The 23,154-nt window shown below is 41.8% G+C and overlaps 1 protein-coding gene across 1 annotated transcript; it reads left to right on the top strand.

The window, feature by feature from the left end:
* The first annotated feature begins 1,603 nt into the window (after positions 1–1,603).
* On the top strand, positions 1,604–21,437 carry LOC121967947. Its single transcript, XM_042518485.1, has 5 exons — positions 1,604–2,340; positions 2,432–2,583; positions 19,700–19,813; positions 20,031–20,575; positions 20,706–21,437. The coding sequence occupies exons 1-5, from the start codon at positions 1,604–1,606 to the stop codon at positions 21,216–21,218; spliced, it is 2,061 nt and encodes a 686-aa protein (XP_042374419.1). The 3' UTR covers positions 21,219–21,437.
* Positions 21,438–23,154: the final 1,717 nt, after the last annotated feature.

Here is a 23,154-nt window from a genome sequence, read left to right as displayed (position 1 = left end):
GCTTGGCCTAACGACGGATCTATAAGGTCATCCTTCGATATCCTTTTGGGAATTAGTGCCGCTGATAGGTGGCATGGTCAGACAGAAGATCGTACGACGAAAGCTTCCACTGTCACTTCAGAGATATGCTCGGCCTGTTAAGATACTGTGTTAGGGACACTTTACTGATAAATCTTTTCAGGAGAAGTTTGGGGATGCGTGCTCGCCTTGGGAAACGTGCGTGCGCGCTACAAGAACTCTATATAAAGGGGGTCCAAGCATCAGCGGAGATATGTGCAATACACTGTTGTTGCTACTATCATTATTATTATTGCTCTGCCTTCCATTTCATTATCGGTGACTGACTTAAGAATCGGAGGACTAATACCGAGGATCCCTTTCCTAATTTGACACTGGCATAAACTATATTACAAATTAGAACGAAGTCAATCAACAGGAGCGTCATATCTTTTGCATTTGTCTCGTTTACTACTAGATAGGATCAGTTAATAAAAAATAAAATATTAATATAATAGTTCCGTGACATGTTATTTCAAAATGTGATATATATTAACATTTAAATTAATATGCCGTAATAATAACAAGTCGCATAATACTGCTGTCGGAATCACGCCAGCTGGCTGCCCACATAATAATATTGCCGATGCCATCGCGACAGCTGGAATCACGGCCGCTGCCGCCCACATAATAAAGAAAGATTCCACGCCGAATGGCAGACTCGGGACAAACACAGCGGAATCTTGGCCGAGCACATGAGACACAGGTGCAATGGAGCGCCAGTCGAGCAGATGGATATACCAGGTCAAAGTGTAGGTTGAGTGACATGCCCGCTTGGACTAACAATGGATCTATAAGGTCATCCTTTAATATCCTTTTTAGAATTAGTGTGGTTGACAGATGGTATGATAAAATAGAAGATCGTATGATGAAAATTTTCATTGTGATTTTAAATATATGTTCGGTCTATTAAGATATTATATTAGGAATATTTTACTGACAAATATTTTTAGAAAGAATTTAAAGATGTGTGCTCATCTTGAAAAACATGTACGCGCGCTACAGAAATTCTATATAAAAGGGATCCAAGCACCAACGGAGATATATGCAATACTCTATTGTTGTTATTATCATTATTATTATTGCTCCGTCTTCTATTTTATTATTAATGACTGACTTAAATATTGTAGGACTAATACCGAGGATTCCTTTTCTAATTCGAGATTGATATAAATTATGTTATAAATCAGAACGGAGTCTAGAATAAAATAAAATATTAATATAATAGTTTCGCGACCTGTTATTTTGTGATATATATTAACATTTAAATTAATATGCCCTAATAATAACAAGGCGCCGCCCGTCCATGTAATAATACTGCCGTAGGAATCACGGCAGCTGGCCGCCGATATAATAATATTGCCGTTGCCATCGCGACGGCTTGGGGAGGATCGAGCTCAATAATTTCATATGGACAAATACGTAAAAGTCGCGGAGCTCATTTACGGAGGGATAAAAAGTAAAAGTTGAATGTTAAACAATGCTCTATATATATACACATCAGTCGACATAATAATAATAATATATCATTCCGTTAGTTACATCCATGACGACGCCGCCATCGCAATCGCCGTCGCCGCCATCGCCGTTGCCGTCGCCGTCGCCGTTGCCGTCGCCGTCGCCGTTGCCGTCGCCGTCGCCGTTGCCGTCGCCGTCGCCGTTGCCGTCGCCGTCGCCGTCGCCGTCTAGCCCGCAATCGCCGTCGGGGCCGCTGTCGCCGTCTCCATCTCGCCCGCAATCGCAGTCACGGCCACTGTCGCCGTCGCCTTCTCCATCTCGGCCCCAATCGCCGTTGCGGCCGTTGTCGCCGCTTCTATCTTGGCCGCAATCGCAGTCGCGGCCGCTGTCGCCATCTCAGCCGCTGTCTCCGTCACGGCAGCTATCGCCGTCGCTGCCACTGCCGTTGTCGTCAGAGGAGGAGGAGGAGGAGGATCGACCTCATAATTTCGATCAGGACACGTACGAAATTGTGCTGAAGCGCATTGATGAAAAAGAAACAATGCCTTTTGATGTTCTTGCGAGAAATGTGGTCGGGGAAGTGCATGGCATCAGGAAGCCCTTGAACCTAATGAACGACTCGGTGCTCCATGTGGTGATCGCCAGTAGGAAGATCAACTTGGCCGTCGCCATCATCGGCCTCCCAGATGACATCAACCGCAACATTCTCTGCCACCGGAACTACTTCGGCGACACACCGCTGCACATCGCGGCCGAGATCGGCAACAGCGAGGTGGCTAAAGCCTTGGTAGCGGGGGACGGAAGCCTCGCGCACAAGAAGAACAAGTATGTGTGTGTGTTAACGAGTCAATCGCCGCTAAATATATGCATTTAGTGTCTTGTTATTCACATAGCTGGCTGCTTCGGTGATTGATAGGAAGGGGGAGACGCCGCTGCACAAGGCGGTGCAGTTCGGCCACCTAGACGTGTTCAACATCATCATCGATGCGGGAGGCGACGAAATGGCCTCCCTTCGCACCGGCGACGGCTTCACCATCTTGCACTACGCCATCGTGCGCAACCAGCCAAGTACTCCATCTCTTCAATCACTTCGCTAGCTTTGATAGACGGTAATTTATCAAAAGCACATTTACGTTTCCGAATTAACCAGGGAATGCTACTTTAATATTTATAAAATGACATATTTAATTCCGTACTCCCGTTTTGCCTTCTCTGTCAATTTTTTTTTCCCTCTTTTATTCTTTCCTCTCTCTTATTTATAAGACCTCTACCTCTAATCTCTTTCCTCTCCTTTCTCTCTTTCCTCCGCTTACATTTCTCCTCCTTCTTCTCTCTCTTTTTATACATGCATAAATATTAAATCAATGTTGGTCTGACTCCAACGTGAGCCTCATGTATATTTATATCAAGCTCAATATAAGTTTGATATTTTATATCAGATCTTGTACTAACTTGATATATATTTATACGAGGGGTTGATGTGAATTTGATATGATTCATATTAGGTTTAAAGTGAGTTCATATTAAGATTTAAAATTGATTCTTTTTTACTATATTTTAATAATATTTTGGAAGAAACTAAAATAAGTAATGAACGATATCATTGGACTTTTTGCAGTCTTAGAAATCCAAAAGACCTGAAATATATTCAATTGGACATATCTAGGTCTATCAATGAATTTTGACCAAAATCTACTAATTGACCTACACACCCATTGATTGACCTACACATGTCTGATTGGACTCATTTTAGGTCATGTTGATTTCTAAGATTGCAAAGAGTCCAACGGTGTCGTCCATTGCTAATTTTGGCTTCTCTAGATATGTTAAAATATAATAAAAAAGAATCGATTTTAAATCCCAATATGGACCCACGTTGGGCATGATATGAATGATATTTATGCATATATAAAAAACGAGAGAGAGAGAGAGGGGGGGGGGGGGGGGGGAAGAGAAATGCAAAAAGACACCGGAAAGAAATGAAAAAGAAGAGAGGTTACCTGGATAGGAGAAAAGGAATAGGAAAGAGAAGAGAAAAAGTTAGATTTAGCAGAAAGGGTAAAACAAAAGAGTATAAAATTAAATGTGTCATTTGATAAATATTAAGTAGCATACCCCTTTTGGTTTATTTAAGAATGTAGATGTACCTTTTGGTAAATTGCTGTTTGATATATATTTCTCATTTGTAATTAATAATATAATTAGACAAATTTATTTATTTATTCTTAAATATAGACCTGTAAATGAATCAAATATTTGTGAACAAGATTAGTATTCAGCTTGGTAAGAGCTTGTTTATATTTGTTCAATATACACAATCGATTGAATGAACAAGCTTGAACAACTCATTAAACTAAATAAACAAATTTGAATACATGTGTTCAGTTCGTTAACATTTGCTCTTATCAACATGCTAAATAAATGAAAATAAAGTTTCAAAATAAATAAACGAGTTTGTATTACTAATCCTGTTTGAAATCCAAGAAAATGAAGCACCGGGTACATGATGTCAAGGTGGCTTTGTTGTTGATTGTGTGAAAACCTTGAACAATAAACCGGATGGCCGAGTGAACCTGGGGCTGGAGATGTAACGACCACCCTTCTTACTACTACTACTACCTAAGAGTGACCGTTACTTAACTACTAACTCTACTTAACCGGTATGATTAAAATCACAAGGAAACCCTACCGAAAAATTTCGGCAGAATCTCCCCTGTACCGGTGACCTTAAACTGACATACATACATAATATACACAGCCACAGGCGGCTGGAACATGTAACAGACTCTCACGTAGTTTAATAAATCCAAAACAAAAGAGAACAACACCAGAAATCATCACACAAGATTACAATTTTTCTACTATGTCCTAATCACATCAAAATAACAAATACTATCTCAAATACTCCTAACATAGCAAAAGACAATGGAAACTAAAATAAAACTTCTTTCCTAGTCCCAAGGTTCCATAGTCCTAGCATCACACATCCTTCGAACACCTCCTTGTCGCCTTCCTTTCTATATCTTTTCCTTTCCTGTATCTGCAGTAAGAGGAAATGCAATCTATAAGCAAAATTTGCTTAGTAAGAGCTATCTAACTCACAAAATCACGAATGTGCATGTATACGAAAAGAACTAGAAACTATATGCTCTAAGAAGAAATAAAGCATAAACATAACTGCTCATGTCAAACTAATAGCAAAGAAAAGCTAAGGAATCTACTCATGTAATTCTAATAGCTAATCATGCTGCTTATCTAATAGGTAAACATGAAAAACTACTCATCTACTAGATAAACATGGTAGAATAAAGAACTAAACTTACTGATTTTTAGAACTATATGAACCTTATTTCATTTGTTCTAAACTTAATCTTTAATACTTTATGTTTATGTAAAACTCGTTTTACTTGTTCAAAAACTTATACTTATAATACTTCAAAATAATAATCAACTTCTTCTTGGGCCCGACAACTGTACTTGCTATGCGCGCATCCCTAACTAAACCCGAGATATCTGGTCCCGAATCTAGTAGGGTTTACTTTGTAACGACCCGACCCATTTGGCCGCTCATTTGGCGACCCTCGGGTCGTCGACCGTCGGCCGTCGGCCGTGCCGTTACTACTAGGTTATCTGAATCTATGGACGACTATGGGAGCCCAGCCCAAGGACAACTGAGAGTCCAGCACAGTGCCACTGATCAAAGTAAAATACTTGTTATCTTCTAATACTTCTAATATATAATGTCTCGACATTTTCTTTAGCATCTTCTGTGCCAAAATCCCTAAAGTCTTGACTTTGGGATCTTCTTAAGGTCTTGGCCTTTTTCTTTCTTTTCTTTATCTTGCTTAAACTTGTTAATACTTCTAATAGAAGAATGCTTCCTTAAAAACTGAAATGTTTAAACAACTTCTAACATCAGAATGCTTAAACCAAAAATCTGCATACTATGCTACTAAAATTCTATATATTAAGCTTAATAAAAATCTGTTCTAAGATTGGAGTTCTGCAGGCAATACTTATCAAAATCTGCATGTCATACTTATAAAAATCTGCTTATTAAAATCTACATGCTATACTTATAAAAATCTGCATATTTAGTTAACAAGAATCCGCATACTGTGCTAACAAGGAAACTTAAATCTGTATGCAACTTAACCAAAATTCTACATATAAACTTTAACAAAATCTTTAACATGCTACAATGGAAATCAGAAGAGAGGAAATCAAATCACGCATGCTATTCTTAACCTCTTCCAAATTCTAATTTTGTACATAAAGTAGCCATCTTTAACAAAATCTTCAACCAAGCAAAGCCTAAGAAAAAGTTACTACTGCTATCAAAGGTCGACTCGTGATATACTAAAACATGCACTCAATGGATCTACACATGTTGAATTGTTTCCAACCGAACAAAGCATAAGAACATGTTACTGCTGCTATCACAAATTGAAACATGATACACTAGAACAAAAACTACCTGTTCTTCCTTTTAACTCACGGCAGAAGACTTAAGTCATTTGGTGAATTGAACTTAACTCACGGCAGAAAGCTTAAGCAACAAATCTTACAGCTTAAATCCGAATTCTGAAAAACTCAAACCGTGTACTAACCCTTTACAACCTATTCCTTACAGCATGTTTCAAAATAAACATCAAGAAGATACAAGGATTTAAATCCTCAATTCGCGGCAGCAACTTAAGGAAGCAAACCTTCTTAATAACATGCTGCAAAAATCAGAAAGAAAAGGTTAACGGGAAATCCAAAACTACTCTTCTGCAGGTGAGGAAAGCACTTACTAGGGTTCTTGGATTCAAACCGAAGAGGAAGGACTTCTAGGGTTTCGGAGGGCTGAAAATCTCTGCCTCTTTCTCACCTCTATGTGCTCTCCTCGGCAAGGTGACCTCAACGATGTGAATGGCTCTCGGAAAACCTTCTCAACCGGCCGCCGGAGTAGCCCTAGCTCTTGTTGCGGATTTCGCCTGAGAGAAGAAAATCGCCGCGTCGGGAACGAGAGAGAAGAGGAAGAGAGGGATTTAGGGTTTAGCCAAAAACCAATATCAACTTATCTCTCTTATAGCCTAGCGTTTCTGTTATGGTTTAAGACCTAGTCATTGTAAATTTGTTTACGAAACATCCGCAGCACACTTGGTTAGCCACGACTTGGCTCGTGATTAGAGTTACGGGTTCGAATCCTGCCAACACCCTTTTTTTTCCTCTTTATAACTCTAATCTTCCTATTAACTTCTTTAAGTAAGTTTGTTACCCTTTCCTAAATAGAACCGGCCGCTGGATCAGCTGGTCAGCCGCTCCGCTTAAAACCCGGGTTGAGCCGGAGATCGTCGAGTCGAGCCTCGGCTCGGCCTTTTTTTCCGAAATCTTTTTATTAAAAGCTCCTAACTACTACTTAAATGTATTTCATTCCATAATTGGTTAACAAAACATTTGCAGGCCAGTTGGTTGGCTGAGTTCGGTTAAGACTCGGCCAAGTCCGAGGTCTTGGGTTCAAAACCCGGCTTCAACATTTTTTTTTTTTTAACTTCTTCCTCTTGGTAAAAATATCAAACGAACTCCAAAAATTAAATAAAAATACTCTAAAAATTTCTAAAAATCTCTAGAATATTTCTATAGCATTTTAAAATATTTTTAAATTACTTTTATGACTCTAATTGAGGAAATTTGGGGCGTTACAGGAGACCGCGGGCCTGCACACGCCACAGAGAGAGTTAATAGGAATGTTAGAGCGAGAACCAAGGAATGGATCCCTAACGTAGGCACTCAGATACTCAAGTCAAAAATGTAGCCAGAGAAGATGATGAACAGTAAAATAGTAGAACAGTAGTAAATGTGTGTGTGTGCATGAGTGAGAGCATACCGAGCTAATAGAGAGGACCCTCTTTTTTATAATGTCTCTCATAACCTCCATAGTAATGAGGCATCAAAGAATGTATGGTGTTAGAGTATGTCTGGTGTCAAAGTATGTCGGGCGGTGAAGGATGTATGGAAGCCTCTCATTGGGTAGAGGAAAACACCATTGTATTAGACCAGTGGAATATTTCCTGACAAGTCGTTGTGATTCTCTGACAGTACTGTCTCCCAGAAGAAGGATCCGACCGGCGCTATGGTTGACCGGGTATATGTTGGGAGTCATACCCATGAGAAATGAGGAGCAGAGTCCTGGAGGATCCAACCGCTACTGGGGCCGACCGGGAGTAGACTGAGAGTCATGCCCATGAGGAATGAGGAGTCGAGTCCTAGAGAATCCAATCGGTAATGGGCCGGTCGGGAGTAGACTAGGAGTCATGCCCATAAGGAATGAGGAGTTGAGTCCTGGAGGATCCGACCGACATTAGGGTCAACCAGGAGTAAACTGGGAGTCATACCCATGAGAAATAATGAGTAGAGTCCTGAAGAATCCAATCGGCAATGGGGCCGACTGGGAGTAGACTAGAGTCATGTCCATGAGGAATGAGGAGCTGAGTCCTTGAGGTTCAACCGACGAATGGGACGACCGGGAATATACTGGGAGTCATGCTCCAAAGAAGTGGAGAGTTGATTCCCTGAAGGTCCGACCGGTTATTTGGCCGGTGGGCTTTATGATGGGATTTGATCGGCCAAATTACTTGGTAACCCGAGCGTTGACCCTTCCTTGACTTTGACTGCCACTTCAGCCCGCTTTCTTGACTTTGACCGCATTCTGGGGGCCCTGCCTTATTTGCTATATTGTTGGGATATGCCTGATACGGTGTATTCTACAACATATTTCGTAAACATACGCAGCAGAAAATAAAACAATAATAATTCCTAAATTATTACATCACACGCACCACACACATACAAGGATACAATATGCCAAACATGGTCGCATAATTAAATTTGTATGAAAAGTAAATTTACGCTAGGTGTACCTTACGGATGACCTGTAACGAGAAGGGCATCAACCGTAGCGACGTTGTCGAACCTCGCCTCTATTCGTATCCACGTCGAGCTCCTCAAGACAACTCCTTGAGTACAAGCCTCTCATTCAGAAGTTACTAACCATGAGCGAAGAAGAGGAATTAAGAGGAAGAGGTAGAGAAGCACACAAGGAAGAGATTTTTTCCTTGTGGTGATCATGGCAACAAGGGGAAATTGGCGGCGGCAAAGAGAGAGGGGAGAGAGAGAGGAGAAGAGAAATTGAGTTAAAATTTTCCAAAAACCTTACAAGCCAATTAATGATCTCATGTGTATAATCTTCTCTCAACCATATCAATATATAGCCCTCATTAATGAGTTTGATTAGAAAGTCCAAATCCAACCCATTATCCCTTAACAAAAAATTAGTCGATTAACCCCTTGGTTTGGTTCACAACTAAACCAACTTGGTTCATGACTAGTTCATGATTAAACCAAATATGGTCCAACTCTTCCATAAGAGATGTGGCACATCCGTGCTTCCATTGCGATAAATATTTTCATATTTATCTTATGTATGGTCCAACTAAACATTTATCTCTTGATCTAAGAATCCTATTCTTTAACTTATTTTACATATTTTAAAGACTCGTTAGTACGTGTGACGTAATAGGTTCTCGGTTTATCTTTGCCATTCATAATTAACTACTTAATTATAGAATGATTATGAGTGACACCTAGTAGTACATCATGATCTCTAATTAACCAAAAAATCATAGTTGATTTTAGAATTAATTCTAAATCCTTCAGCAACTACAATGAGTCATGTCTCGTTCCTTTTACTCATCTTATATTCACTTAGTTCAGGACATGGTCTTAACATGTGATGCTTTAGCCAAAGACTTTGAGTAATAATCCTAACAAGTGGTCATAAGGTATACATCTCCTCGTAAGGAGCGGTGAATCCTCTGTGGGCTATCCAAATATCTTCAGACACTTCAACTTATACTCAATCATCTCGGGTCCACACATCAATGAGATATTTACTTAAGATGTCAAAGTATAAGTCTTTATGACCAAGATGACTTGTATATCTTAAGTCGAAGGAAACTTGCACTCGTGCTGCAGTAAGAACTTCACATACATATCTATATATATGTAGAGAACCATATGAAGTCTTACAACGAGTCACTCCAATGAACTAGTTACAATAACCAACATCCACGTTTAACTCTCGACATCCCAATGTCTTCATCCAGTGAGAAAACATCTGTTTGGCCGAACCAGGGAGTATAACCCGTGCTAATCTTATAGAATTAATGGTGTCTTCATGCATCAATTCGATGACTAGAGAAACTTTAATATATTCATAGTTGCACATGCAAAGATAATCACTAGTTGCGATCCAATCACAAATTCTCTCATGCTATTAATTATATTATAGATATTCAGTAAATGAGTTTAAGATAATCAAACATATAATATGCAATCAAATAGTAAATATATGCTTATCAAATAAATAAATAAAAAATTGTAAGGCGATTACCTTAGGACATCCCTCAAATTCTAACATATATCACAAGCCTCCCCTTCAAATCTAGTCAAAATAGGCGCGAGTCTGACTGACTAAACAACCTATCGCAAAGGTTGAATCGCTCCTGACTACAAAGTCTAGTTGTCAAGTATATTATAAGATGTCGAGTGAGTAGCTATGGCGATGCCGAGCGGGCGGTGATATATGAGTACCAAGTGGACGGCGAATGAGGAAGGAATGCCAAACAGGCTAAAATTAGTAAGGAATGCCAAGTGAGCGGCGATATACGAGTGCCGAGCAGGTGGCGATATATGAATGCCTACTAGGAGGTGATATATGAGCGTCGAGCGGGTGGTGATATATGAGTGTTGAGCTGTACAAGAATCTGAGATTTGGGCATGAGGGCATGCTCACTTATAACTCGCTAGAGCAGTATGAGAGTTTGGGAGTTGGGGGTGAGGGCAAGCTCACTTATAACTCAACCGAGCGATATGAGAGTCTAGGACTTGGGCGCAAGAGCAGACTCGCTTATAACTTAGCCAAGCAGCACGAGAGTTTGGGACTTGGGCGTGAGATCAGACTCACTTATAACTCGGTCAAGCAGCACGAGAGTCTGGGACTTGGGTGCGAGGGCAGACTCTCTTATAACTCGGTTGAGTGGTGTGAGAGTTTGTGACTTGGGTGTGAGGGTAGACTTATTTATAACTCAGTCAAGCGACATGAAAGTCTGGGATTTGTGCGCGAGGGCAAGCTTGCTTATACCTCAGCTGAGCAGCACAAAGGACTTGGGCGTGAGAGAAAGCTCACTTATAACTCGACTGAGCAACATGAGAGTCTGGGACTTGGGCATGAGGGTAGACTCATTTATAACTTGGCCGAGCGATACGAGAGTCTGGACTTAGGTGCAACGATAGTCTGGGACTTAGGCATGAGGGTAGACTCGCTTATAACTTGGTTGAGTGATACAAGAGTCTAAAACTTGAGCGTGAGAGCAAGCTAACTTATAACTCAGCTGGTTGGCACGAGAGTCTGGGACTTGGGCGGCACGATGTAGACACCCATATGCCTTGGATTTTAAAGGCATAGTGTATGACCCAAATACCCTAGAGAATGGAGGCTTAGTGTATGACCCAAATACTTTGGAGCTTATGCCCGAGAACAAGCTCGCTTATAACTCAACCGAGCGACATGAGAATCTAGGACTTGGGAGTGAGAGCAAGCTCGCTTATAACTCGACAGAGCGACACGAGAGTCTGGGACTTGGGCGATAGGGCAGACTCGCTTATAACTCGGCTGAGCAAAATTAAACAAGAGTCTGAGACTTGAGCGTGAGGGCAGACTAGCTTATAATTCGGTTGAGCAGCACGAGAATCTAGGATTTGAGCGCGAGGGTAGGCTCGCTTATAACTTAACCGAGCGACACGAGAATCTGGGACTTGGGTGACACGGTGTAGGAACCCAGATGCCTTGAATTTGGAGGCACGATGTAGGACCCGAATGCCTTGGAACTTGAAGGCACTATGTATGACCCAAACGTCTTAGAGAGTAGAGGCATAGTGTATGACCTAAATGTATTGGAGAGTGGAGGCACGGTATATGATTTGAATGCCTTGGAGCTTAAGGCACAGTGTAGGAACCCAGATGCCTTGAATTTTGGAGGCACGATGTAGGAACCCGAATGCCTTGGAGAATGGAGGCATAGTGTATGACTCTAATGCTTTAGAGAGTGGAGACACGATATATTACCCGAATGCCTTGGAGAATAGAAGCATGGTGTAGGACTAGTAGAAGATTTGGTTGAGGGTCTCTAGGGCATAGTGGAGGTTGTGATGATTTTCGATCGGCTTGGCTGGCCGAATCTGGGACAGTCACCTCCTTCTTTCGAGTGACATAGGTTTCCTCTACATTAATGTATTTGACCGCTTTCCCCAGCAGGTTGTCAAAGTTCTTTATGGGCTTTCTAATGAAGTCCCCGAAAAACTTTCCTTCAAAAAGGCCTTGAGAGAAGACACTTATTAATATTTCGGAAGTGGTGAACGGAACGTTTAGCGCCACTTGGTTGAATCACTTGATGTATGCTCGTAGAGATTCCTTGGGCCCTTGCTTGAGGAAAAATAGACTCAGAGTAGTCTTGTGATGTTGGTGACTACTGGCAAAGTGGTGGAGGAACGCCTTACGGAAATCCCTAAAGCAGCGAATGGAGCCGGTCGACAGCTAGTTGAACCACCTTAGTGCAGAGCCAGAGAGGGTGTTTAGGAACACTCGCACTTGACCCATGAGTGTATTGGTGTAGCATGGTGGCATTTTCAAACTTGTACAAATTGTCCTCCGGGTCGGTTGTGGCTCCGTACTCCCAGATCGTAGGAGGTCGGTAGTGGCGAGGTAGCTTTTCTTCTAATATTTCCGTGGAGAATGGCATGCTTATCCACTCGGGCGAGCCGCTAGCAACTGGGGCTTTTCACTTCAGTACATCCCGAGCGGGCGTGTCTCTAGAGGAAGATTCTTGGGGCCTCTCCGCTCAGTCTATATCCTCGCACGACCTGTGAAACAACACTCAAGGATATGCGAGCAACGATGGTGGCCCAGGTGAGAGGCTGGTTAGTCGTGGCAGAACTTGGTTGAAATCGACTGGAAGAGAGGCTGGAGGGAACCCAATCGGTGAAGCAAATAATTCAGACATGGACGGATAGAATCGCCACGGTCTGCTGCACCTGGAGCACTCACCATATTTTTCTCCTTCCGTCTCTCGCACAATGGTTTTTCTTCATTAATCGGTTTTATCGTTTCCTATTTTTAGGGTATGAGTCATCCCTATTTTTAGCTTCAAATTTTATCATTTGAGGTGTATTTAAAGGGGTCGAGTCTCTCGGTTGTAATGTGGATCACAGTAATAATATTCTTCTCCAGTTTTTATTTTCTTCCCCCAGTTCCCGTTTTTTCCCTTGCAACTGTGCGTCGGTGTCTAATTTTTCCCTGCGCAGTTTCTTTGTTTGGAATGCTACAGTGCATCTTTATTATCTCTGCGCACAATTTCTTTTCCTTGGTACTATGCGTTCGTTTCTGGATACTGTGCATTTAGTTTTCTATAACTATTGTGCACGGTGTTTTTAATCGTTTCTCAGCCCATCTTCTCTCCTTGTGTTATTTTTCTTTTGCAACCTGTGCTATCTGTCGATTCTGTGCCAACATTTGGTATCAGAGCGTTGGTAGTATAAGACATCCAAGAATCTACGATTCTATAAAATGTCGAGCATCCCAGTAAAGGAGAACGGCGGAGTGTCATTTCCCTATCCGATGCTAAGTCCTCACAATTACACTGTGTGGGCGATAAAGACAGAGGCGATCCTTGATGCCCAGGGAGTCTGGGAGACGGTGGAGCCAGTGGAAGGAGCACAGGTGGATGCAAAGAAGGACAAAAAGGCGCGCGCATACATCTTGCAGTGTGTCCCCGAAGACATCCTTCTCCAAATTGCAACAAAGAAGACGGCGAAAGATGTCTGGGACAGCCTAAAGACGAGATATCTTGGTAGTGATCGGGTGAAGAAGGCACGTGTACAAACGTTGAAGAGCGAGTTTGACGCCCTCCGGATGAAAGAGACCGAGACGATTGATGAGTTTGCTGGCAAACTCAGCGCCCTAAGCAGCAAATTCTCCACCCTTGGAGCCACACTTGAAGATTCCTCGTTGGTAAAAAAAATTGCTCGATTCTGTCCCTGATAAATTCTTCCCTATTGTTGCCGGCATTGAGCAGTTCTACGACCTTGAGTCTATACCATTTGAGGAGGCTATAGGGCGACTGAAGGCGTACGAGGAACGAACGCTTCGATTACGCAGCAACACCAACGACACTGAAGGAGAGCTCCTACTTACTCATGCCGAATGGCAAATGCGACAAAAGGGGAGTAGCGTGGACACTTCGTCAGGAGGCAAGGAACGTGGGTCCAACAGCTCTAATCGTGGCAAAGGGCGTGGGCGTGGCCGAGGGCGCGGTCGTGGTCGTGGTACACAGCGCCAAGATAGTGCAGGAGGCACGAGCGGCAACAACAGTGGCACTCATGACAAGAGACACATAAAATGCTTCAATTGTGAGAAAATGGGGCATTATGCGTCTGAATGCTACAGCAAGCGTCGTGGAGATGAGGCTCACCTCACTTGCGCCACCGATGAAGAGCCAGCACTAATGATGACCATGTTCCACGAAGAATCTCAGCGGCAGGATACCATTCTGCTCAGTGAAGAGAGGTTGCTACCGGAGGTGTACCGGGGCGTCAAGAAAGGTGAAGACAAAGACGTTTGGTACCTTGACAATGGTGCCAGCAATCACATGACTGGACATCGCGAGAAGTTTCAAGAACTAGATGAAACTATCACCGGGAGGGTGAGGTTTGGCGATGGATCAACCATTGAGATCATGGGCAAGGGGACGGCTGTGTTCGAATGCAAGAACGGCGATCAGAAGACCCTCCACGAGGTATACTACATTCCGAAACTTTGTAGTAATATCATAAGCCTTGGTCAGTTGACAGAAGCTGGGAACGAGGTGCACATGGAAGGAGATACCATGAAGGTGATTGATAGGAGCGGGAAGCTCTTGATGCTGGTAAAGCGAACGCAAAATCGCTTGTACAAGATAACCTTGAAGACATTCAAGCAAGTCTGCCTCCAAGCAAGTCTAGAAGACCCCACCTGGTTATGGCATGCAAGGCTCGGACATGTAAACTTTCATGACTTGAAGCTGTTGGGGGAGAAGAAATTGGCGGTTGGTGTGCCACTATTGCCCCAGACGAACAAGCTTTGCGAGGTGTGTGTGATCTCCAAACATGCAAGATCGTCATTCCCGCACCAAGCAAACTTTAGAGCGACGAAGCCTTTGGAACTTCTCCATGCTGATATCTGCGGGCCAATTTCACCAAGTACACTTGCCGGTAACAAGTATTTCTTTTTGATTGTTGATGATTACACAAGGTGGATGTGGGTATTTGTCTTGACAGCAAAGTAAGATGCATTCCAAGCATTCAAGAAGTTCAAGTCCGTGACGGAGAACACAACTGAGTACAAGATCAAGACACTTCGGACAGACCGTGGCGGTGAGTTTCTATCCACGGAGTTCACTCGATTCTGTGAAAATGAAGGAATTGAGAGGCACCTTTCGGCTCCCTACACACCCCAACAGAATGGCGTTGTGGAGCGTCGTAACCGCACAGTGATGGCTATGGCAAGATCTCTCCTCAAGGGTACACATATGCCGGCAAGGTTCTGGGGAGAGGCGGTTAGGCATGCTGTCTATCTGCTAAACCGTCTCCCAACTAAAGCGCTAGGAGAGCGTACTCCATTTGAAGCTTGGATGGGGAGAAAGCCACATCTTGCCCACTTGAAGGTGTTTGGTTGTATTGCCTATGCAAAAAATACAACCCCTCACCTTAAGAAACTTGACGACAGAAGCTCACCTATGGTATACTTAGGAGTCGAAGAAGGCTGCAAAGCTCATCGTCTATTTGATCCAAGGCATAACAAGCTACAAGTAAGTAGAGATGTAATATTTCAAGAAAATAGTGAATGGACATGGAACGCAGGTGCTGATAAAGAAGACTTACCTGAGTTTGTGGTGATGAATGCATTCAACACCGACGAGGTGATTGTTACTGCAGACATTGAGGCAGCGGCGGAAGATGTCACACCATCATCAAGTCTAGCTACCCCATCTTCGACAAGAGCATCAAGTCCGTCTACACCATCATCGAGCACCCAAGCAACTACCTCACCCGAGTCTCATGAAGGGCCAGTCCGTTATAGGTCCATTGCCGATATCTATGCCAACACTGAGGAAATAATTGGTATTGATGAAGAGGAGAATGAGGTAATGCTGATGATGTCAGAAGAGCCGACCTGTTACCAAGAAGCTGCAACCGAGGCTTGCTGGTACGAAGCAATGGAGGAAGAACTGAAGACTATTGAGATGAACAAGACCTGGACCCTAACTGAGCTCCCATTAGGCCACAAACCTATCGGCCTAAAATGGGTGTTCAAACTGAAGAAAGATTCAGCTGGAAAAGTGGTTAAGCATAAAGCAAGATTAGTTGCTAAAGGCTATGTGCAAAAACAAGGCATCGACTTTGAAGAGGTATTCGCACCTGTCGCTAGACTTGATACTATTCGAGTCATTCTTGCACTTGCAGCAAATCAAGGCTGGGAGGTACACCATCTAGACGTGAAGTCGGCATTTCTGAACGGAGAGCTGGAAGAAGAAATATATGTCACTCAACCAGAAGGGTTTGAAATACAAAATCAGAAACACAAGGTGTACAGGTTATCCAAGGCCCTCTATGGACTGCGGCAGGCTCCACGAGCTTGGAACATGCGGCTGAACAGGAGTCTGAAAGAGCTCGGCTTCAAAAAATGCAATCAAGAACATGCAGTATATACAAGAGGTAAAAGAGAAGCTAGTATACTTGTTGGAGTGTATGTTGACGATCTCATCGTGATAGGAAGGAGCACAGAAGGAATAAACAAGTTCAAACAACAAATGATGACAGAATTTGAGATGAGTGATTTGGGTCTTCTCTCCTACTACTTAGGAATTGAAGTGGAACAACAGAAGAGCCGAATTTTACTTAGACAATCATCCTATGCTAAGAAAATTCTATCTCAATTCCAGATGGCAGACTGTAATGCCACAAAGCAGCCGATGGAACCCAAGACACAATTGCATAAAGACCTGGAAGGGACTCCAATTGATGCCACGGAGTACAGGCGCGTCATTGGCTGTCTAAGATATCTGTTACACACACGGCCAGACCTATCATATTCTGTCGGCATGGCGAGCAGATACATGGAAAAGCCTACAAGCATGCATCATAAGGTGGTCAAACAGATCCTCAGGTATTTGAAAGGTACAATCTATTTTGGACTTGCTTACACAAAGGGACCCCAGGAAATTAGTATATTCGGCTACTCGGACAGCGATTTAGCCGGTGATCTCGACGGGAGGAAAAGCACAAGTGGAATGGCTTTCTATTTTAATGAAAGTCTGGTGTCCTGGAACTCACAGAAGCAGAAGACAGTGGCGCTTTCATCTTGTGAGGCAGAATTCATGGCAGCCACAACTGCAGCCTGTCAAGCTTTGTGGTTAAGAAGCCTTGTCAGTGAATTAACCGGTGAAGAGCCAAAACCGATGACTTTGTTTGTTGACAACAGATCTGCTATAGCTCTCATGAAGAATCCTGTCTTCCATGGTCGAAGCAAGCATATAGATACAAAGTTTCATTTTATCAGAGAATGTGTTGAGAAGGGACAGATTATGGTTGAATTCATTAATACTGGAGAACAGCGAGCCGATGCATTAACTAAAGCTTTGTCAGGAGTGAAGTTAGCTGCCATGCGACAATTACTCGGCATACGTGACTTAGAGCCATGTCAGAATTAGGGGGAGTAATGAAGCAAATAATTCAGACATGGACAGATAGAATCGCCACGGTCTGCTGCACCTGGAGCACTCACCATATTTTTCTCCTTCCGTCTCTCGCACAATGGTTTTTCTTCATTAATCGGTTTTATCGTTTCCTATTTTTAGGGTATGAGTCATCCCTATTTTTAGCTTCAAATTTTATCATTTGAGGTGTATTTAAAGGGGTCGAGTCTCTCGGTTGTAATGTGGATCACAGTAATAATATTCTTCTCCAGTTTTTATTTTCTTCCCTCAGTTCCCGTTTTTTCCCTTGCAACTGTGCGTCGGTGTCTAATTTTTCCCTGCGCAGTTTCTTTGTTTGGAATGCTACAGTGCATCTTTATTATCTCTGCGCACAATTTCTTTTCCTTGGTACTGTGCGTTCGTTTCTGGATACTGTGCATTTAGTTTTCTATAACTATTGTGCACGGTGTTTTTAATCGTTTCTCAGCCCATCTTCTCTCCTTGTGTTATTTTTCTTTTGCAACCTGTGCTATCTGTCGATTATGTGCCAACAATCGGTCCTTCCACCCAGGTTCTCTTCTCAGTGTGTGGGCCCATCATCGACATGGTCGAGTTGTTTGGCAAGGGCTCCTGATTGGTGCTTGCTACTGCTGCACCAGTTACTGCGATCGGGCGACCACTAATAACTCTAGGTCTTCTTGTGATAAGGTTATATAGTGGTGAGTCGTCCAACTTCTTCCATTCTCGTGTTTCATATTCAGACAGAGTTCCTACATACGGTGTCAAAATTGATCCTGTCTGAAATCAAGAAAAATGGAGCACCAGGTACGTGGTGTTGAGGTGGCTCGATTGTTGATTGTGTGAAGACCTTGAATAGTAAATCGGATGGCTGAGTGAACCTAGGGTTGGAGACCGTGAGCTTGCACGCATTACAAAGAGAGCCAATAGGAACATCGGAGCGAGAACTAGAGAAGGGGTCTTTGGTGCAAACACACCGACGCTCAAGTCAGAAATGTAGCCGGAGTAGATGATGAACAATAGAATAGTAGTAGATCTGTGTGTGTACGAGTGAGAGCATACCTGGCCAACAGAGAGGACCCCCCCCCTCCCCCCAATTTTTATAGTGTCTCTTATAACCTCCACAATAATGAGGCGTTAGAGAACGTCTGGTGTCAGAGCATGTCTGGTATCAAATTATGTTGGACAGTAGAGAATGTACGGTAGCCTCCCATTGGGTAGAGGAAAGCTCCATTGTGTCAGAGCAGCAGAATATTTTGTAGCAGCAGAATATTCCCTGACAAACTGTTGCGATTCTTTGATAGTGATGTCTCCCAAAAGAAGGATCCAATTGACACTATGGTCGACCGGTATATGCTGGGAGTCATACCCATGAGGCATGAGGAGTTGAGACATGGAGAATCTGACCGACAATGTGGCCGACTTAGAGTAGACTAGGAGCCATGCCCATGAGGAATGAGGAGCTAAGTCCTAGAGGATCCGACCGGCACTAGGGCCGACCGGGAGTAGATTGGAGTTATGCCCATAAGGAATGAGGAGTTGAGTCCTGGAGGATCTGACCAACACTGGGGTCGACCGGGAATAGACTGAGAGTCATGTCTATGAGAAATGAGGAGCGAAGTCCTGGAGAATCCGACTGGCAATGGGGCCGACCGAGAGTAGATTGGGAGTCATGCTCATGAGCAATGATGAGTGGATTTGATCGACGAATGGGCCAACTGAGAATATACTGGGAGCCGTGCTCTGAAGAAATGGGGAGCTGAACCCTGGAGGTCCGACCGGCGAATGGGCCGATCGAGAATATACTGGGAGTCGTGCTCCGGAGAAGTGGGGAGCTGAACCCCTGGAGGTTCGACTGGCTATTTTGCCGGTTGGCTTTATGATGGGATCTGATCGGCCAAATTACTCGGTAACCCTTCTTTGACTTTGACTATCATTTCAGCCGGCTTTCTTGACCTCAATCTCATTTCGGGGGCCCTATCGTATTTGACATATCAATTATCAAGCTCAATAACCAATCAAATAAGTTTAAAATGTAAAAGTTTCAAATAATCAACCAAGCTTGAATTGAGAGTTCGATAAAATCTAAATAAATTAAGTTCAAGTCAAGCTTGAACTAAGCTCATGCTCGTAAAAAATGAATCAAGTCCAGCTTAAATAATTATTTTAATAATTTAATTATTTTGAACTCGACTTGATTTAACTTAATTATCTTATAAAAAAATTAAAATACTATAAAACTTTGACTCAACTTGGTTCGTTTACTATCCTGTTGTTAAACAAGTGCTAGCTCTCCATCATCTATTTGACGAGGCCAAGTCATTTACGCGCAGAAGAAGCTTTGGACATCGCAGAGAAATTTCCTGAGTTGATATGGACACGAAATGCTGATGGGGCCTCCCCGTTGCAAATGATGATGGTCTATTATTGGTGGCCGCGCCTGCCAGGTACTTATCGTATCTACACACAGTAGTAATTGTGTATTTGTATAATAACATGGTTTTGTATATTTTTGCTATCAACTAATTATTTGTGCTTTTTAATTAATTTCTACTAAATTTATTAATGCTATGTGAGTTTCGTTTCCGAGAAAATTAAAACTAATTATTTGTTTAAAACAATAATTAGTTATGTAATTGTTTATCAGCTGCTGAAACTCTGCAGGACAAGTGAAAGTGAGAGATAAGTCAAACTACGAAATGAGCATGAAACTCCTGAAACTCTTAGTCCAGCTCGAAGACTTCGAATTCTACATCAAGGGATTCACATCTGACAGATCAATCAAAAGCCATACACCGATTCATTCTGTCGTCTTAAAAAATTCCGGGGCGCTGCTTGCCGAAGAAGATACTGATGATCGGCTGGACAAGGAACCGGAAGTGAAGAATAGGATAAGATGGGATGAGTCTCCGCTGACCTCCGGCGTCAAGCTCGGCCTCGACGACTTCGTGATTAAAATCCTCCAAATGCGCCCAGAGTTGGCCACTTACCTCAATTACGACGGCACGAATGTGCTCCAGGTCGCCGTCAAGTATGGCCGGAGGCGGGTTGTGATGGCCATCAAAAATGATAATTGGCTGCCGCGGTGGTTGCTCACCGATCTGGAGCCCGACACCAACAACACCCTTCTGCATATCGCAGCTTCCAACAAGATCTCCAGTAATGAAGCAAACCCCCTACGGCTGAGAGATGAACTCGAATGGTTTGAGGTAGCAATTATAAATTAGTAAAATCTTCAAATATATCACTCGATTAACTTATAAATTCATCATCAAATCAACGATGCTAAATAAACGTCAAAAGCGATGTTAAAGGGCTGTGTCTGTGGTGTTTTCGTAGATGCTGGAAAAGATCGTTCCTAAATACCTGTGGAACTACCGAAACAGAAGACGGATGACCGCCCGGGAGGTGTTCGACGAGACGCACGAGGGGACGCTGAAGGAATGCAGTGAAAAGCTGAAGCAGAATAGCCAGAACATCTCCCTGCGGTTGACAACGATGTTGTTCACCTCCAGCTTCTTCATCCTCCGCACCAACAACCAGGAGAGAAACCGAATGGCCTTCAAGATCTCGTCCCGAGTGTACGTGGTGGGGTTCTCCTGCGCCGCCACCTCGCTGGTCTTGTTCAGGCTGCTGGTCGCGTGGCGGTTCAAGCAGCAGGACTTCCGGCGGAAGGTGCCGTTGTGCTACCGGATGGCGCTATTCTTGATGGGCATTTGTCTGATCGCCTTCGTTGTCGCCTACGCCTGCATCGTCTATCTGCATATCTACGCCGAGTCCGGCGACGCTACTGCTCCAGGTCCTCTTCCTCCCCTTCCTCCCCTTCCTCGGGGCCGCATTCCCCCTCGCTAGAGCCAGCTGGACATCTCGTATGAATGATATTAATTTGTAATCTTTGACTCATCAATCAAGATTTAAGTGGAGCGGAGTGGTCAAAGCTCGGAAAATGAAGAATTGCTTCGGGAAATTATGAAGAATTATTTCAGGAAGCTATCAAGAGCTAATAAGGTTGACTAATTTTAATGTATTCTTCCATTTTATTACAGGCCTGTAGCAATTCTTGTGATGTAACCGTTCATAGAAGACATAATGACATCTAAAAGGGTCAACATAGAAAGTCGGATGTCAGTTAAAATTAGAGTTGGAGAATGAAGATACATCGCTTGGATGATGACCAATCTAATCGGGAGTAGACACCTCATTTATCAGGATAAGCTCTTATGATTTTTAAACCTTCTCGAGCAGATTTTATAGTAGAGTTTCCATTCCCACTCGGACAAACATCTGAGCGGCCATTCGAGTACCTTTACAGGTCTCGAGGAATCGTGCCTTAACTTTGGGCACCGCTCAGGTAAGTAAGTTACCGATCAGAAAAATCATCACATTAATCTGATGTATTAAATACCCGACTCTACCTATATTATATGAGCTCATAAAAGCATGAGAATGGGAAACGGGTGGAAGAAGCAAACTCATATTCTTATTCATTTATAACGGGTTTATTAATAGGACAATGTTAAATGGCTAGAACTTGGTCAGTCAGAATATATTTTGTAAGTCATTATCAAGGATATTTTAGTAATATCATCTCTACATATTAATTGTATGTATGTATTATAATTCAATTCTGACCAACCAGATTCTGGCCAAATAGATTTACTGTTATTAATAATAGCTATATTAAAGCTAGAGGGAGACAAAACGAAGATTCCTTGTAATTCATGAATCAATAATTGGTTCATTACTCCTTTCTCTTGTAATAAATGTAACCTTAATAATGAGGAAGGCGAAAGGTGTGGGGAAAATGTATAAAAAGACCATAATAAGAAAAGAACAGGGAAGGTTTTTTTCTCTTTTTCTCAATTTTTTCTACAACTTCTACTGCCTCCCCTAAAACGTGACTATTTACGTAATCTTTATGGTGCATTTGGTTTAAGTTATCATGTATAATCTTAGTTATGTGATTACCAGATAATCACATAACCAAGGTTATGGGGAATAAAACACATAACCAAATGTTGTTTGGTTCAATCTAAGTAATGCAACAAAAACATGTTTGTTTGAAGGTTTTAATAAATAACTTAGTTTAGTATTTTACTAGATTACCCTTAGTTACAAAACCAACTATAATCACAATAATAATCATAATAATAATAATAATAATAATAATATTATTATTATTATTATTATTATTATTATTATTATTTAAACTCTATTCTATTTTACTATATTTTCACGTTTTTTATATATATTTTTATGTTTTTTTATGTTTTTTAATATTTATTTTTTTTATATTTTTAAAGTTTTTTATTTTTTACTTTTTTTTATTTTTTAAAGTTTTTTACATTTTTCTATTTTTTAAAATTTTTTAATGTTTTTTAACATTTTTTATTATTTTTTACTTTTTTAAATTTTTTACGTTTTTTTTTTAATTTTTTTTTATGTTTTTTGTATTTTTTTTTAATGTTTTTCTATTTTTTTATGTTTTTTTTATTTTTAAAAATTTTAAAAAAAAATTCTATTTTAAAATTTTTTTTATTTTTTTAAAGTTTTTTTACCATTTATTATTTTTAATGATTTTTTTAAAAAAAAAATATGTTTTTTTATTTTTTTTCTTTACATTTTACTTTTTTTCATATTTTTCTTTTATCCGAGGATATTTTGGGTAAAAAAAATTCAATAACCCCAGAATCAAGAAAAATCTCAATTTTCCGAGGTTTTCCGATTCCTGGTTGCATGCCCCTTTTGCTGACGTGTCGGGCATGTAACATTACTCGGGAATCATCGA

This window comes from Zingiber officinale, chromosome 3B (genome assembly GCF_018446385.1).
Source record: "Zingiber officinale cultivar Zhangliang chromosome 3B, Zo_v1.1, whole genome shotgun sequence".
NCBI lineage: Eukaryota > Viridiplantae > Streptophyta > Magnoliopsida > Zingiberales > Zingiberaceae > Zingiber > Zingiber officinale.
This window is presented reverse-complemented; position numbering and strand designations above follow the sequence as displayed.